The 18026-nt window shown below is 45.5% G+C and overlaps 2 protein-coding genes, 1 long non-coding RNA gene and 1 pseudogene across 5 annotated transcripts; 2 read left to right on the top strand and 2 right to left on the bottom strand.

Annotated features, from left to right (window-relative positions):
* Nucleotides 1-494: 494 nt before the first annotated feature.
* On the bottom strand, nucleotides 495-4384 carry LOC120664609. 3 transcript variants are annotated; one of them, XR_005670968.1, is made up of 7 exons: nucleotides 4111-4384; nucleotides 3752-4020; nucleotides 3433-3578; nucleotides 2397-2929; nucleotides 1063-2291; nucleotides 894-987; nucleotides 495-777 (listed from the first exon to the last, which is right to left on the bottom strand). It is a non-coding gene; the product is annotated as an uncharacterized LOC120664609 (long non-coding RNA). The 3 variants fall into 3 exon arrangements; XR_005670969.1 differs by having other exon boundaries at nucleotides 2397-2558; nucleotides 2775-3578; nucleotides 4111-4341; XR_005670967.1 differs by having other exon boundaries at nucleotides 2397-3578; nucleotides 4111-4341.
* Nucleotides 4385-4407: 23 nt separating this feature from the next.
* Nucleotides 4408-5736, top strand: LOC120664608 (protein RADIALIS-like 3). The gene is made up of 2 exons (XM_039943884.1): nucleotides 4408-4774; nucleotides 5454-5736. The coding sequence occupies exons 1-2, from the start codon at nucleotides 4516-4518 to the stop codon at nucleotides 5456-5458; spliced, it is 264 nt and encodes an 87-aa protein (XP_039799818.1). The 5' UTR covers nucleotides 4408-4515; the 3' UTR covers nucleotides 5459-5736.
* Nucleotides 5737-6226: 490 nt separating this feature from the next.
* On the bottom strand, nucleotides 6227-7472 carry LOC120664607 (probable DNA-3-methyladenine glycosylase 2). Its single transcript, XM_039943883.1, has one exon. The coding sequence runs from the start codon at nucleotides 7388-7390 to the stop codon at nucleotides 6533-6535; it is 858 nt and encodes a 285-aa protein (XP_039799817.1). The 5' UTR covers nucleotides 7391-7472; the 3' UTR covers nucleotides 6227-6532.
* Nucleotides 7473-9908: 2436 nt separating this feature from the next.
* Nucleotides 9909-14959, top strand: LOC120664606 (annotated as a pseudogene).
* Nucleotides 14960-18026: the final 3067 nt, after the last annotated feature.

Here is an 18026-nt window from a genome sequence, read left to right as displayed (position 1 = left end):
GCTGTGTCAAACCAGAGCCAAAACTCAATTAATGCAAGCTTACGACCTATAAAACGGTTGAAAAATGAATTCGCACTCTCCGATCTTGATGTGGTTCGAAGAATGCCTCCAAGCCAAATATCTTTAAAATATGCTGGGATCCATGACTCCCGAATGCGGTACCTTCCCTCCAACCAATCGTTGTTCCCCAAATTATAATCTGACAGTAAAGCAAGCCATCTGCTCTCAAACTCTTCTGTTGTTTCTGAACCCCATACGCATAAGTTAACCCTTTTCCAAAATTCTTCATCCTGTAATAAATGAGGACCAATTTTCTTGGGAAATTTTTTCATTATGTGCCACATGCACAACCTAGGCATGGTACTTAAGAACACTGGCTATAGCAGCCCTCATACTAGCATCCTCATCTGTTATAATGAGTTTATGATGCTTCTCTCCTATTGCCCGTAGGAAGGTCTGAAATAACCAAACATAACTTTCTATCTTCTCTCCTATCTTGTATTTGCCTTCACTATTGCGCTTAAAATACATGTAAGCTTCACATCCACATCTAGTTTCTCTAGTATTTTGCGCCTTCTTATTCTTCTTGGTTCGATCCACAGGTGCGGTAGTTTGTTGTTTTCTATATCCTTGCCTTGCGCATAAGAACCGCTTCCACAGAACCACTCCATTGTCATCCAGTTTTTGTTGACCGATACGAACAGAAAATCCGATGTCATGTGCATAGTTCATGTAAAACTCCTGTACTGATTCCACATCATCGAATAGCATCCCTACCTTTAAAACCACATAATATGAATATCAGTTGTGAATAAATAATTATATAATATAAACAAAAAAAATCATATAAACATATTGTAAACGTATACTTTTTAAATAAAAAATATACTCACCTTAGGGACACTCGCTTTCTTCGTTGGCGTTCTAAATCCATCATCCTTATAACCGTCTCTGACATCATCTAAATTATCGCAAGGTACTTCGATTCTAAAAATTTTAAGATCTCGTGTTACATGTCTAACCATAGAAAATTTAATGCAATAAATAAGTAGGTATTACTACCTCTCGTCCATGCCGGTCGCATTGGTGCCTGGACTGAAACTGGTGCCCTGGATTACATTAATCTCACCTTTTGCACAAAACTCTTCAACTTCATCCATTAATTTAATACTACCTATCCTGCTGTAACGATCAAGATTTAGCATTGATGACAACTCATGCTCCTAATTAAAAACCATACGACGTACGGATCTTCTTTCACCCAAGACGCTAGACGCAAGGACAAGATGCACGTACGCTGAGATGGTGATGGCCGAAGATGCAGCAATTAGTGAGGCTCGTCTCTCGTCGGAAAGACACAAATCACTTGCGTCGGCAAGGAAGAGGGCGACGAGTTGGACGACGCCGACGCCGCAGATCACCCCGTCGAACGACGGCGATGGCCACCAAACCGCGACGGCGCAGAAGCAGGCGCTGATAGCGCGATCTTTCTGCCGAGAGAGGAGGCATGATCGGTAAGATTTCTCGTTTTCCAGGGGTTATTAGCATTTGTTTTTCTATCCAACGTTACCACGTGGGAGGGGTTAAGTGAATAATGACGACTCGCCATCGGATGTGCATCGAGCATGCCGTAGCTGCCGCTTGCACGTTTGCACAAAACTGCTCATTGCACTCCAGAGTCACAGCCAGTGCGTGCTCTGAAACTTCAACGTCAGAAGAATTGCAGGAACCAATCAAAACATCTCTGTACACAAAAAGCTTTGGAATAATATATTCTTCTTTTGAAAACCAATATTCTTCTCGTTCCAATACAATTCCCCCTTTTCATTTGAAAATAACACAGTATACTTGATCCAGAATCTCCAATTTTACAGGACAGCATGCAAATACAGATTCAAGATTTGAAGTATCTTGTCACAATCGATATGTCGTAACAGCCCATATGTGAAGGTGTACATACCAACAATAGCCTTAAATTTTCAGACACGCTCGTAGAGTGCATGGAAGAAGCCTCCATTTCACTACCCAGCATCTCCCTGAAAGCCTTGCCCGTATGGTTCAAAATATCAATGGGAATCCTGCATCTTTCCGATGGCCTTTTGTGAAGATATTATTCCATGGGAGCGATCTCCTGATGGCTTGATCCATGCCGCAAGAATCAAGACCGATCCGATGGATGCAAGCCTTCCACGCTAGTCCATCTGAATGAAGAAATGGTAGCCTCTGGACAGGTCAAGTGGCAGCAAATCAAATCTTCTTGCACGAGACAGTATGATAATTCCACGAACAAGCTGGGAACAAGATTGGAATGTAGTCAGTTATCTTTCCAGGATCATTGGAGATGAAAAGTTACATATACCCACAGATATATTCCTTTGGTCCCCAGGAGCACTCACCGTCTGCTTATCTCCTTAAGAATATGTTCTATGAATTGTACACCAGATGGCTGAGATTGCGAAGAGATATACGGTGAAAAAGAATGGATGTTCTTAGCCCACATCTTGTTATCCCCATACTCCAGTGAACTATAAATCATATTGCAAAGTACTTCTGAAGACCTGCATGTTCTTGTTCCAAGTACAGCATTTTTAGCGTGTTCTTTTCTGAACCACGGATTAGGATGTCATTAGGAACATGTTGGGAGATCACTCTCTGATCAGATACATCAAACTGATATGCTAATTGACAATCTAAATAATAGACTATGAAGTAGATGCAAGAGTCTGGGAACTCTGAAGCGTGGAAGCATTCAATCATAGTTTTGGTTTGCGCACCTTTGCAGTTCTGACTTTTCAGGAAGCACGTCCTTCAGAGCATCTTACAGGCACGGCCACGAAGCCTATTGGCTGATACGCACATTTTACGAGCTCTGTGTTCTCAGGCATCCAGTCTCGTATTTCAGACAGTAAAGACAATGTGGGCCTCCATTCTGCAAGGCCAGCATCTTGCAAGCATCAGGCTTGACCTAATAAATATTTACTGATGTGGGTTTTCACATGCAACAAGCCATAAGTAGCAAGCATCACACATGACCTAATAAATACTGATGTTTTAGCATTTAGCATGGACCCTAGAGAACATATCCAATTCCCTCTTCCGAGGCACCCTGCCAACAAGTGAAACGTATTCTCAGTCCGAAAGGGGTTCAGCATGCCACCCTTTGACACATATTCTTCCAATCTTGCATGCTGCACGGGGGCATGAATGCAGCCCAGATCAAGCCGTTTCAGGTACGCAAAAGGCTAGGCTTCAGATTTCCATTCACTCGCCATGCAAAAGTTAAAACCTTTACAGACAATCTCCTTGGTGAAGAAGACGAAGCATAATACTGCAAAATTGCTCGGCCAACTCATAGCATAATACCAGCCTCTTAAGGAGAGGCAAATCAATACGTCAATCTAATCACTAAGGGATTAAGCAGTTACTACTTACAGAGCAGGGCCAGCATGTAACTTAGTTGGATTATATGCCCATGCATGCCCAGCACCATCCTTTTCTCTGCAGCTGCTGCTGGATACGAAGCATACAAAGCAGCTGCTGGATACAATAGCTGCCCTCTCTTTTGTCTGCATTGCCACCTGGAAAGTAGAAGTTTGATCAGAGCTTGAGCCAAATATAGGAGCCATTACTTTATCACTGATCTGGAGAAAGCTTCATCTCCTTTCATCTTCCATGCATGTATCCAGAAGTGCGTATATGGCTATTTGCTTGAACTTAAATTGTTTTGATGTCTTAAAAGGAGTAATGATACCATGGTAATGCTTTGGACTGAGGAGATATGTTGCCATGCAAGTCCTAATTTTGCAGCAAGAAGCACTCCACGCGTGCAGCCAAGTGACCTGTGATGAACAGCTGTTACATTTCCTCAGTAGGCTCAAATGATCAGGTCTGCTGAAATGGGGTGTCCAGACTCCAGATCAGGTCAGCTCCATCTCGGTTGTGTGAAACACACAGGCAGACCAGAACCTAGAGCTTTTCCCTTCCGAAGCAGAATGACCACTATTCGTGAGCTTTACACACCTACAAGTTCAGACACAGGCTTGATGTGCTAGAAAAGGGTGATGAAGTGCTTGCAAAAAGTCATTTAACTTTAACAGCAGATGAACTCACAGGTTCTATGGCCATAAGCTTGAGACACAAAGAACCATTCCTCTGATACTGTATCTTTGCATCATGCACCACCAGTCATCTCAACACAAAAAGATTAAGAGGTTTAAGAAAACATAGACATTCTACTCTTCGAATTTAGATCACACACTCTCCATGTCCCTTGGCTCTGAAACCAGCGAACCTTATTCTCCTCAGCCGCCTTTACTCAACAATCATGATTCCATACAACTTACAGCTCACACACGCAGCAGGCAACCTCAGGGCCTATAAATAGCAGACCTTATGACAAGAGAAACCAAACCATAAGAGCTTCTGAAGAGCAAAAGACTTCAGTCTAGACACTAGATACAGTAAACCTTAGCACCAACCCACCAGGTTCAGTATCTTACCAAGGATACTCCAAAGATGGCTGGATCACGGAGCTCCTCTCCCAATTCCAACTCAACGTGGAGCCTGAAAGAGAACAAGATGTTTGAAGAGGCACTCGCCTACTATGGTGAGGGTGCGCCCAACCTGTGGGACAAGGTGTCCAGCGCCATGGGAGGCACCAAGTCTGCTGAGGAGGTGCGCTGCCACTATGAAGATCTTGTCGACGACGTCAAGATGATTGAGTCAGGGCGGGTTACGTACCCCAAGTACAAGACACAGGGATTCTGGACCGGAGGTAAAGTCCATGACACTTCCAAAGCAAACTGGCAACAAATAACAGAAGATGCTTTGTTCTGTATTGATAAGCATGCTAGTTAGTGATAGTCACAAACAGCAGGCTGCAGCTAAGCATAGTGACTACCATACTTTCTTTAATTAACAATCACCGATGGGTAAACACCTGAACTCACAGACTTGAGGGCATCTAATTATTTTATGTTCGTTAGCTTTTCACTCATGATTGACCTCATCAACTTTCTATGCGCCAAACTACAGACATCCTTAGGCATTCAGAAAAAGGATCAGGGTCTAATTACTTGGTCTTTGTCCTCTGATGCCCACTAATCATGTACCAAGTACTTTCAGAAAAATCTCCTCCTTCCATAGTGTATGCAGCTTGCAGCCGACATGCAGTTCTCGTATAACTTAACCTATTGCCAAAAAGTTTGTCCCCCTGGCCTTTTGAGCAGTGCAGGTCTGCGTCCACTCCTGGGCATGCTTTGAGTTGGCTAGTTTCTTTGCTCTCTTTCATGTCCTTTTCTTTTTGTTTTATTTCGAGGGTGGTTTTGCAGATGCAATGCCTTACTACAACCGTAGTAGCAGCTAAATCAGTACAAGCAGACTTGATTAAAAATTAGAAGAAATGTTCAGCACTTAGATGAACTGACGTTGTGTTTGTTTGCTTTTGTTTCCAGGTTGAAGCATCAGAAGCTCAAGTGGGCTGAAACAGAAGTTCCAAGAAACTATGATCCACTTAGGTTCTAGAAGGAAGCAAAGTAATCCAATTCTGGTTGGAGAATAAAATGATGAAAGATTGTGTATATGTATATAGTAGGTAATGAGCAATGTTAAGTCTCCTTGTTGTCTTAGGATCTAGTTTACATTCATAAACCCCCTGTATACATTATCTCCTTAAGCTAAGTTATGAAGATGTAAAATCATGTATTTATGTTAATTAAAAAGTTGTGCCTTGTAGCATTCTGTTGCCTCCAAAATTTGCTTTAGCTGGCCACTGTTTTTTGGCATCGGGCTCGAAAAGAGAGATCGCTAGATTGTGCTCAAGAACGACGCAAAGAACCAAATGCTAGAATCATGTACATTCTAGTCCACCAACAGTCACTGTTAAAGAATCCTCAGTGCATAAAGTGAAACAAGATGGTGTAACTGTAGAATCAAGACAGCAACACAGACTGGTTCTGAAACATTATTCCAACTATTTTGCACCTACTGGTCTAAGATCCACAATCAAGTCATGACTAAATCAGGGGCGTAGACAGGGGGGTGGGCAGGGGCCTGCCCCCCCCCCCCCCCCTATGGCTCCCAAATTTACATTGAAAATTTGAATTTTGATTAAATTTTTATATAAATTAGCATGGTTGCCCCCCCCCCCTAATAATGAAAAAAATTCCTGGCTCCGCCCCTGGACTAAATAATGATATGGAATGGCATATATGAAAGCACAAATCCGTATCATTTTCCAACAACAAAATTCCTGTTTCTCTAAACAAGAATCAGGAAAGAAACCCTCAAATTATTATGCTCAGCGGTACAAGCTTACAAGCATAGTAGCATCGATTTTGAATATCTAATACAATGGCAAGCGTGTTAGCAATTGACTTCGGTTGCAGCTCTGCAAGGACAGACAGAGCCGCAACAATTCACAAATCTTGGTCACCGTCTACCCCAGAATCATCTAAATGATTAAATCTAACAACCTGGGACAGCAAATACATAAGATCATGACATACATGGCATATTGACATTACATACCTAACTAAGAGCTCGCATTACCCTTCTTCTTCTTCTTGGCTGCAGCGCCCTTGCTCTCCATGAGGCGCCACATGTACCACGCGCCGACTGACCGGTAGGGCCTCCACCGCTCGCACAATGCCGCCATCTCCTCTGGCTTGGGCAGGGTCTTCAAGTTGTACAGCTCCTGCACGCCCTTACGAACGCCAAGGTCGCCGCACGGAAGCACGTCGGGGCGCTGCAGCGAGATCATGAACATGTGGACTGTCCACTCGCCAACGCCTTTCACTTTGGTGAGCTCGGCGAGGAGCGCAGATTCGTCCATGGCGGCGACGGCGGAATCAGAAAGCTCCCCGGCTGCGAATCTGGTCGCGAGGTCGTGGAGGTAGGAGGCCTTGCGGCCGGAGACGCCGATGGTGCGCAGGTCGGCAGTGGCGAGGGCAAGGACCGCGGCAGGGGTTACCCCGTCGGAGACTGCGGCAGGGAGGAGTTCGAGGAAACGAGCATAGATGGCGTTGGCGGCGGCGGTCGCGAGCTGCTGGTAGAGAATGGAGCGTGCGAGGGAGTGAAATGCGGGGAGGGAGGGAGAAGCGGCGAAGGTGGGGGGCTCAGTGGAGGCGATGACCGCGGAGAGGAGGGGGTCCGCAGCTTGGAGGTGGCTTAGCGCGGCAGCTATCGCTCCCGGCGAGGAAAGCGCCGGCAGCACTGGAAGTAAAGGCGCCGGCGCCGTTAACGGTGGTGCCCCGGCGGCCGTTGTGAGGGGTTTTCCCGGTGGTGTCTTGACGATCTTACGGGAGCGGAATGAGATCTTGGTGGAGCGAAGTTCGGTAGTCGGCGGAGGCGGCACGGTGGCCGGAGACCGGGAGCGCGCCGGCCGGCCCATCAGGGTCTCGGCGACGTACGGCGGCGCCGGAGTTGAAGGTCAAAGGAGCAGCCAGCTGCTTGGGACCGTCGGGATAAAACTATGCGGGCCAGATGAAGACAGCCATGTGTAGACGGCAAATATAGTTTGAGCTCGCCCGCCTGAGCACGGCCCACTCGAGTACGGATAAAATGGGCAACACCGTCTCGGCCCACTCCAATTTGGATCGCGGAGAATAATCGCGGTCCGACCTGGGCCGCCAATTTTTAGATCCTGGGCCCGTCTTTAATGGCACACCCTCCGGCCTAAGTTGAGGCAGAAAACATATCCATCTTCTACAAGATTTTTTTCAACTTACATTCCAGTGTTTAAAATTTGTACAAACAACAACAGTCCTTGGATCCAACTCAAACCCTAACTTCCTCTCTCTCCCGCACCCCGCCGCCGTCCGCTCGCGCGTTGCGTCGCTACCGCCGCCCGCGTGCCGCGCCCTCTCCTCATGCTGCGCCGCCGCCGCCCGCGCCCCTGTGTGCTGCCTCGCCGCTGCTGCGTGCTGCCCTGCTCCGCGCGCCGCCCGCGCCGGCGCTGGAGAAGAAGACGCCCCGGTCGCCGGAGAAAGGTGCCCTATTCAACTTTCAATTTTAGTATTTTTCAACATTCCGTGACTCCAATTTCAACATCATGTCTCTACTGTTTCAACAATTCGAAATTAAATGTTGAACATATTTATGAAAAATGTTGAGGTGATTCTGTTGAAATATTGAACATATCTGCAACAACTAATTGGGCCAAATGGGCTTTAAAGATAAATAGCTTATCTATCTTCCGCAAGGTGTATAGGAGCCCCCAAGTTGAGGTCCTAAACGAACATGTGGGCCGTCATTCGCGGGGAGAGAGAGGAAAAGGGGTTGTGTGATTGGTAGTCAAACCAGAAAAAATTTGTATTATTCGAACAATTTTTTTATTGCTGCAATAAAAAATTTATCCTACATTCTAAAAAATTCTTTTAATTATTTTAATATTTATCACAAACTAATATATTGGGCCAATGGTCGAGGGATCGGAGCAGTCGAGGTCCTTGATGACGATGGACTTGCTGGTGGTCTCGATGAAGAGCTGAGGAGGTCGGTGTGAGCACGATGTCATAGACGTTGTACGAATAATGAAAAGAGTACTCCACCACGAGCAGCGAAAGCACGCTCAGCCAATCCTCACTCGACAGCACCGTCCTTGCTTAGGAAAAAAGCCTGGTATTCGAGGTAGTTGGCCAAGGCAGCGATTATGGTGGGCTTGCCAGTGCCCGGTGGGCCGTAGAGTAGGTAACCGTGATCCACGCCTTGCCGACGCGTGCGCAGTAGTTGTTTCCGCTGCCGGTGAGGTAGGGAGCTCCGAGCGTCGCGTGGCGGCCGGTCGGGGAGGGGCATCGGCGATAGCGGCAGACTCAAACGAGTCGACGAGGTACTCGCTAGCCATTGGGCTCATATGGGCTGTTACAGGCCTGATTTGTTTGCAGTGTTTGCTATACAAATTGGATGGTTGAGATGATCGACGGTAGACGGAAGTCGTTTCGGCCGACTGCAGAGGAGCTCGTTCTACTGCAACTCTGCAGCAAGGACGTGGAGGTAGAGGTCTTTGCAAGCAGAGGCGCCATTTCTGCGTATAGCGTTGCCGTCGAGGTCAGGGACACCACGGCGGCGTCGCCGGGTGAGCGAGGGCCGAGAGGGGCACCACGCATAAGCGCGCGGGTGCTTACAATTAGCTAGTGGCCGGAGTTTATTAATCGGCTGATGGAAAGACCTCGGACGAACAGCCCATCAATCTTGTAACCATGCGGGGGTGCCGGCGCGATCGCCACCGAACACGGAGACAGCGAGCGACAGCGACGCATCTCCATCAAATCAGGGGGAGATCCGCCATGACCCGCACATGCGTGTCGTCTGGACCCTGGCCGTGGCCCGTGGCACTGTGGCAGGACGCGAGCAACCCCCCACATGGCCCTTTCGTCGAGCTGGTCATGATCCCGTGGGCTGGCACCAACGTGCTTACGCGTGCGTGTATGCCATCTACATCTAATATTCCAATAACATGAATCTGGACGAGAAGTTTTGTAATCTTTGTTTTTTTTTAAAAAAAAAAGAAGTTTTGTAAACTAGTGCATGCGGTGTCGATCTGCCGTATCTGTCGGTCAATGCTCCCCCATTTTGGGGAAACGAGTTCTTCGAGCATGTCAAATCATCAATTTTTATGTTTTGTTATCCTTTGAACAAAGTGCTTATTAGTAGTCTCGTTTGGGGTAGACCGAAATCTTAAAAGACCATTTCACGTCGATCTGATCAACAGAATACAAGCTTGCTCGGTCTTACTTATTGGCCCCCTGCTTTGATCATGGTATAATCAAATCATCAAGAACAAGCTTAGTTATGGACCAACATGCAAAAATGGCTACAAAAACTAGTAACCAGATGGACGCAAACAGATTCGTAGTACGGTCCAGCGCAGACTCGGCGAGCTCATCTAGGTGGCTAACCGATGGGCCCCCAACAGAGCTTCAGGCAAGACAACCCACTCCCCGAGTCTTGCCTACCCTTTTCAACGGGACGACGGTTCCTCTTCGCGTCGATCGTGTCCTCTGTTCCTCTTCCATCTCCAGTGGGGAAAGAAAAATCAAAGCTCGCGGCGAGGGGAGAGCCCAACAAGCGAGCGGCGGCATGGGTAGCACCAGCAACAGGGGCGGTGGCGGCGGCGGGGAGGAGAGCGGCAGCGACCACGACGGCGGGATGCGGAAGCCGCTGCTGGTCGTCAACACGGGCAGCTGGTACCGGATGAGCTCGCGGCAGTCCAGCGTCGCCCCCGGGGCCTCCTCCATGGCCGTCCTGCGCGAGTCCCACGTCTCCGCCTTCCTCTGCACGCTCATCGTCGCGCTCGGGCCCATCCAATTCGGCTTCACCAGCGGCTTCTCCTCGCCCACCCAGGACGCCATGGTTCGGGACCTCAGACTCTCCATCTCCGAGGTGAGTCCCAGCTGAATTGACTTTCCTTGACCACGGTGCTTGCTTCCTCCCGGGTCCTGCGGCTCCTCGTGCCTGACGATATAGATCGCGCGCTGCAGTTCTCTGTGTTCGGTTCGCTGTCCAACGTCGGCGCCATGGTCGGGGCGATTGCCAGCGGGCAGATGGCCGAGCACATTGGCCGCAAAGGGGCGAGAAATTCGGCACCTTTCTTTCTTGGCAGTTACTAGCTGTTGTTCCATTCTATGATCAGTTTGTTACTTGTAAGCTGACGATGAAGGAGGAGGGTCAACATCACTTTCTCTTATGTAGACAGAGAGTAGGTTGTGTGCAGACTAACCAACAAGAAAAGCCATTCATTCCCCTGCTAGAAATCACTTCTTTTTATGTGGGGCCTTTTTTCATGAAAAAGCAGGTGGAATTTTGAAAATTAAAAGTCAATTATTTCCAATGCAATGGAGGCTTGGGGACTGTGGAGATACTTTTCTGTATAGTCAACTAAATTGGGATTTGAAACTATTTTTTTCATGTTTGTTTGCTTTCTTTGCTTTGATATTATGTGTTAAACATGCAGTTAGTATGGGAGAGAATGTGTGGTTCCATGTGTAATTTGTACATAAGTTTGGTCTCTTGTTACACGTGTGGCAACATTTCAGTAGTTAACTGCACTAAAGCTTTACTACTCTTCTGACGGTTTTGCTAAATATTTGCAGTCGTTGATGATCGCAGCAATCCCAAATATCATCGGTTGGCTTGCGATCTCCTTCGCAAAAGTATAAAACAAGTGCTGAAGTGCATGTGCCCTGAGTCACCCATTGCTGCTTCTTTATCTGCCTGTTAATGTCTGTTTTACTATACAGGACGCCTCATTTCTGTATATGGGAAGATTGCTTGAAGGATTCGGTGTCGGCATTATATCCTATACGGTTTGTAATAGAAGATTTCTTGCCTGCTTATTTCCTGCAAAGAATTTTGTATTTCAGAACTACGGCACTAGTGCAGTTGTAAGTGTTCGGGGAAAAAAAGAGACTAAAGATCAAGTGGGATTCCAATATTGTGGAGCTAAAGTGAACCATGACTGACGTATATTTACTCGTTGCTAAAAGAACCTTGAATGTTTGGACTAGTTACATGACTGAATCTTGGTGTGTAAATTATGTGATACCAGGTACCAGTATACATAGCAGAGATATCTCCTCAGAACATGAGAGGAGCTCTTGGTTCCGTGAACCAGGTATGCTTCATCACAAGAATCTTTTCATTTTTCTTTTTGCGAGATAAACAATACTTGTTTTTTTTTATGTTGGACTCATTGTGCCATTGTTCATCCTACAGTTGTCTGTAACACTTGGTATATTGTTGGCCTATTTGCTCGGCATGTTTGTTCCATGGAGGCTTCTTGCAGTGATGGGTAAGGTTGCTAAATACTGATGTATCACTGATTTAAATTCTTGTTGATTCCATTCTATACTTAACCTCTGATATTTCAGCTCACAAGATCGGTAACTGCAATGTTTTCTCCCAACATGACTATGATCATAGAAATGTGCTAGTCAGATATTCTAGTTTCACATTAAATATGAAAAGTGCAGACTAGTATGTGTGTCTATAGTCAAGATAATTTCTTACCTAAATGTCTGGGCTACCATCCCTTCAGGAGCCTTGCCGTGCACAGTGTTGATTCCTGGCCTTTTCTTCATTCCAGAATCTCCAAGATGGCTGGTATGTATATGCATAAACTGGATATGGAATGTTACATCAAACTGAAATCCTAGCGATCAATGTTTGCTGCTCTTATCTCTAGGCAAAGATGAATTTGATGGAAGATTGTGAGACTTCCCTGCAAGTGCTGAGGGGGTTTGAAACTGACATCACTGCAGAAGTGAACGATATAAAGGCCAGCACTTTATACTTTTCCTCTGGACTGACTAAATGCAATCTATGAACTATTTCCAGTTTAGCTGTCAATATTTTCTTTAGATTGGACACTAGAATCATCTTTAGTTTTGATGCACATATTGCAGAGGGCAGTGTCATCAGCGAGCAAAAGGACTACAATCAGTTTTCAAGAGTTAAACCAAAAGAAATACCGTACGCCCCTAATTGTAATTTCCTTAACTTTGTTGGCTTAATTCGTGCCAAAACCATTAAACACAGTTTGTAATGTGATTATTGGTCACATTGGCAGCTAGGGATTGGCCTACTTGTACTGTAAAATTTAAGTGGAATCAATGGGATACTGTTTTATGCAAGTAACATCTTCAAAGCTGCAGGTAACTTGTATGGTCTTTTATCTTGGCAGTACGTTTTTGTTCTTAGTAGTTGTTATAATAAGTCTTATGCACCACAATTTGGACACCTTGCAAATATAACTGGAATTGTAGGATATAATGCTTGCCGATAACCAATATCATCGAGCAAACTATTAATATCGTTGTTTGTTTGGCTACATGCTTTCTAGAGGTAGGAATAACATAGTAGATACCTGATTTTCAATCCACCAGAATAGCCATAAACTTAACTCTTTTCCTACTTTATGAAAGATGATAAAATGTCTTATTTAAAAAGGGGAATATAAAGGCCAATTTCTAGCCGCAGGCCAACTTCTCGAAAAAAACAAACAAACTATAGTTAGGCCTACCTGTACTGTCAGAATACTTACCTTTTTCATTAATAAGGAATGAAGAGGTCAAGAATCAATACCGAACGAGCTGCCATGAGTCACTTGCCATTACATGAAACAAATTACAGGCTATGAAACTAGAACGACCAAAGAATGGTCAGGTTGCCATCTAAATGATGAGGATGCCATCTAAGCAACATGCATTACTCCTGATGTGGGAACTGCAACCAATAAGCTTCCTGACTCCCACCTGAACCAAAGCCAATGTTTCTTCCCCAGCTTCCAGGCCACGAGCGTTTCACAGTATTTTTTGCAATAGTGCTCAAAAGAAGTTTATTTGACATCTGATAGCTCTATGTATTAATAGTTTAGGATCCTTTACCATTATGTATAACATGTTAAGATATTCTATTTTGTCCAAATTTAACACCCAAATCTTCAGGGGTTGCAAACAGCGACTTGGCCACCTGTTCTCTTGGAGCTATCCAGGTGCGTAGCTCCGATAAGTGGATGACCTGATTCAGTTTATCCTGATTTATTTAAGCTGCTCACAGCATTTTGTCAGGTTCTTGCCACAGGAGTTACAACATGGTTGTTAGACAGCTGGGCGGCGCATCCTTCTTATTGTAACTTATTCTTCCCTGTGCAATCATTAGTTTGCATTATTCTGCAACTGTGACTTAACTTTGCCTCCAAATGACAGATTTCTACTTCTGGGATGACTCTATGCCTTCTTGCTGTTTCTGTTGTATCTTTTCTCAAGGTATGTTCAGGTTTCTGTACTCTAGGATCTTAAATCTTAATCAAAAGATAATAGCTCATGTAAGAAGATCTTGATATGCAATATCATTACAGGGTGGCTCATCTCAGTCTACTGTGTTTTTTTCTATTCTTTTCAGGATAACATTTCACATGATTCAAACACATTAAATCTTAAGTATGATCTCCTTGGTTGCTCTCGTGGTATGTTTCTTATATTTCTTCTGAATATTTGCATCCAATGTGGAATCGACGCCAAATTTTAACTCAGACACTGTATATGTTCAGGCTTTGGTCATTGCCTTCTCGTTCGGTATGGGTGCCATTCCATGGCTTATGATGTCTGAGGTACATTACTTAGTCACAGATAATATGGTCTGAGATATCTCTGCTTGTCAAATACCTCCAGTTTTGTCATTCCAGTGCAAGGCAGTTTTTTTTTTCTTTCTGCATAATCATAACTTTTGGAGCAAGTACATTTGTTTTACAACTCAGGCACATGATGTAAGTTCTCTGTAGACAACTCAAACTTTGTATGTGTTCAGATCCTCCCGGTTAGCATCAGGAGTCTTGGAGGAAGCTTTGCGACACTGGCAGCCTGGTTGACGTCATTTGCTATAACAATGACAGCAAATTTGATGCTCACCTGGAGCGTTGGAGGTTCAAGTTTTATTTTATGCCTCTCTTTCCTAGGAATAGGATTATGAACCATGATATCTGATGCAGGTTGCCTTGTTTTCTTCCTGCAAATTCAACAGGCACTTTCCTCTCCTACATGATTGTGAGCGCCTTCACTCTGGTTTTCGTCATCCTTTGGGTGCCAGAGACAAAGGGCAGAACTCTAGAGGAGATCCAATGGTCGTTTCGCTGAGGTTCACACGCAATGAGCAGATGCAATCATCCAATGATTCTTCGGGTTTTTTTCTCCTGGAAGGCAACGGTTGATTCCTGCAACTGGAAATTTTGGGTTTTCCTCCCAGCACAAATACTAGGTGAAGGCCACGAACTCTTTCTGTTCGTACGACAGTTTGTACATTCTTGTGCAATGCTGTGAAAAGTACATGTAAATGCTGGGGCAGTGACTCTTATCGAATTGCTCTCCTGCCTTCAGTGCTGTATAAGATCGATCCAAGAGTGCATTGTCAAGAACTCCCATTTCTCAATTCTCATCATGAATTCATGATGAACGCATGCACAAGATTCCCAAAGCTGAAACCCAACTTAAACAAATGCTAAATTCATGCACCTTCCTTGGTGTTCTACCGCAAGCGTATCATTCAGCTGCGTATCCAAGGAAGCCCAATCATATACAGGAGAAGGCGACACCTTAGGAAATTTCCCAGGCGACACCGATGTCCGCCCCTCGGCGCGTCGCCGGAAATTTCCCAGGCGAGATCATGAGCTTCCCGATCGATTCCACGACGAGGTCGTTCCAATGGGCCTGCTCATCGCCGCTCTTCCCCGTCGCAAGGCTGGACAGAGATGCCGTGCAACTAAAGGCGGACCCCCATTCAGTTTCGATGGCGATCAGCGGCGGCGGATGTTTCTCCGACGGAAGACTCGGCGGAGGACGTCCTGCGCTCACCGGAGAAAGCGACGACCAAGTTTGACCCACACCGAAATGGATTTGGTCCGAACACCACCAGGAAGGTGAGGTCACCTCCTCCCGCTCGGGGTGTCGAGGGCATTTTGGGAAAATCGCCATTGCCGCGTGTCTCGACCTCAGAGGTCGGTGCTGTTGGGGTAACTGCTACAGGGGGTAAGGGAATCTTGAATCGAGAATCACATCAGCCGAATCTTCCTGATCTATCTTCCTTCTCCTCCCTCCCTAGATCTCTCCCTCCACCAAAATTCCAATCCTACATCGAAAAATTTGTTGGTTTCTTTGTCAAGGGGAAGGAGAAGACACCTCCTGGTCCTAGATCCTACGCGCAAGTCGTCCGCTCATCCCCTGAGCCTGACGAGATGGTGTTCCCAGCCGCGAATCGCGGAGGGGGGAGGCGCGAGGGTTTTGGTACCGGCCGGATGGGGCGCGGAGCGGGAAGAACTGAAGCCAGAACAAACGTCTGGCAACGAGTTGGTGGGCGGGGGAGAAGAGATGAAGAGGAACCCCAGATCCATGGCCTAGGTGGTGATGGGGTGCCGGAAGAAGCTGAAGGCACGCTGGATTCGAAGAAGAGTAGTTCTTCAAACACCAACTGGGATCGTGCCGCTGGCCAAGAACACAAGGGAGAGTCGATGGAGGGCAGATCCAAGTGGGAACACCGTGAGGAGATGCGCGATGCCCAAAAAGATGTTGCAAAACATGGCAAGCAAGCAGCAGATCCAAAAGAAGAATGGGGCCAACAGAAATCTTCTGAGGTAAATGAGTCTCAAATCCACTCCTCTAGGGTTGGTTGTTCCTTCTGTGGTCTTAAGAACCATGTTTTTGAGGAATGTAAAAGGAGGTCTGCATGCGAACTCTGTGGGTACAACAACCATGGATCATTTGATTGCAAGAGAGAACCGCTGTGGAATCTTGGCCCAGAGTTGTGCGCTGCACAAGTTTCTGACCAGAGCTTTTTTTACATGGATGAGCATATTGACCCCAAAGCTGCTAAAGAGAAGGCAAGCGTGGCTCTAATCACTGTCATTAATGGGGAACTAACAGCCAAACAAATTGAAATGGAGTTTCATAATGTTCTGAGTACTGAGCATTGGCGATGGAGTGCTAGGAAGTTGGCAGATAACAAGTTTTCCATGCGGTTTCCTAATGCCAAGATGATTCTGGACTATAGCATGTTCAGGCTGGGGGTGAGAAACAGTGAGACACAGATGATCATTGAGCCATGGACTTCTTCCATAGGGGCTAAAGGGATGTTGCAACAGGCTTGGTTTAGAGTGAAAGGGATTCCTACTGATCAGAGATCTATCAGGACCATAGCAAGAGTTGGAGGTCTGGTGGGCAAGAATGTGGAGATTGATGAGGTCACAAGATACAAGGCTGACTATGAGGTCACAAGATACAAGGCTGACTATGTCAGAGTTAAAATTGCGTGTAGAGATGTGCTGGAGGTTCCAGAATTTGCAGAAGGTAGCTTGGGCATGTACTTGTATGATTTCTTTTATGAACTTGAAAAATCAGATAATATGAAGAGAAAAGCCCATAAGATTTCTGTGGAGACTCAGAGGGCAACAGGCCAGCCAAGTTCTAAGAAAATGAAACTGGATGAACCCCAGGCCAAAGCTAGTTCTGAAAAGTAGGTGAACACCCCAGACACCAAAAAGTCTGGTGTGGGGGGCACTGATGGGCAATCCTTTCATAGGCAGGTTGTGATGTCTAAGAAGTTTTCTTTCTCTGCACCAGGGAAGTTCAACTTCTGCTCTGAGGGTTTTGAAAAAAAAAATCTGTCTAAAAGTGATGATTTTATGTCTGGTGTCCAAGATGACAATGAAACAATACCAGCTGCAACTTATCAACCTAGCTCAGAAGGAGAAGATAGTGAGAGCAGCTTTGATTTTGAAGGAGAAGTGAATAAGGTGATGAGTGGAAAACAATCTCAGTCCAATAGGAGGGTATGGCTTTTCAGTCATGACCAGATCAGGGTGGAAAAACAAGATGTCTCTCACACTGACTCACTGAAAACTATGGAGAATCTTAACATTGTTCAGCAGGTGTCTGAAAAAGAGCTGGACTTCAACAATATGCTGAAACCCTGTGAAATGATGCAAAAGCAAAGGAAGAGAGGAGGTGGAGTGAAAGAACTCAACACCAAGCTGAGAAGGAAGTGCTAGCTAGGAAGGAGAACAAGAAATCTGCTGGAGGCAAGAAAAGGACTATTTCAGGTAACAACATATCTACTTTCAACTCTTTTTCTATTCTAGACAATGTGGATATTATTGATAGAATGTCAAATATGGTTATTCCTGTTTTTGATAACAATTATGAATTAGTTGATTTTTTAAAAGAGATAGAAAATGCTAGGGATGCTTTGATTCAGAAAAATGAGTTAAGATAAAAAATAATTACTGATGCTCCTTCTCCTCATACTTCTGATCCTGAGATGATTACCGATGAAATGATAATCCTAGATTGGAAAGGTGACTCCTCTCAGGCTAGCCTAAATTCAAACATAATAACTACAAAGAGAATCAGAAAACCTCCAAAGAGGCTCTCTTTGTCTGTGGCTAAGAAAAAGAAAGGGATTAGCAAGGCAAAAACTTGTGACCCTTCTCAAAAAAATTCTAAGGACAAGGGAATCCCGAGTCCTCTGAAGTCTTCATCTAA

Source organism: Panicum virgatum, chromosome 3N (genome assembly GCF_016808335.1).
Source record: "Panicum virgatum strain AP13 chromosome 3N, P.virgatum_v5, whole genome shotgun sequence".
Taxonomy (NCBI): domain Eukaryota; kingdom Viridiplantae; phylum Streptophyta; class Magnoliopsida; order Poales; family Poaceae; genus Panicum; species Panicum virgatum.
The sequence above is the reverse complement of the archived record's forward strand: the minus strand, read 5'-3'. Positions and strand labels throughout refer to the sequence as shown.

Bases quoted from the DNA above. Each gene is read 5' to 3' on its own strand.
- LOC120664608 (XM_039943884.1), top strand. From the start codon at position 4,516: ATGGCTGGATCACGGAGCTCCTCTCCCAATTCCAACTCAACGTGGAGC.
- LOC120664607 (XM_039943883.1), bottom strand. From the start codon at position 7,390: ATGGGCCGGCCGGCGCGCTCCCGGTCTCCGGCCACCGTGCCGCCTCCG.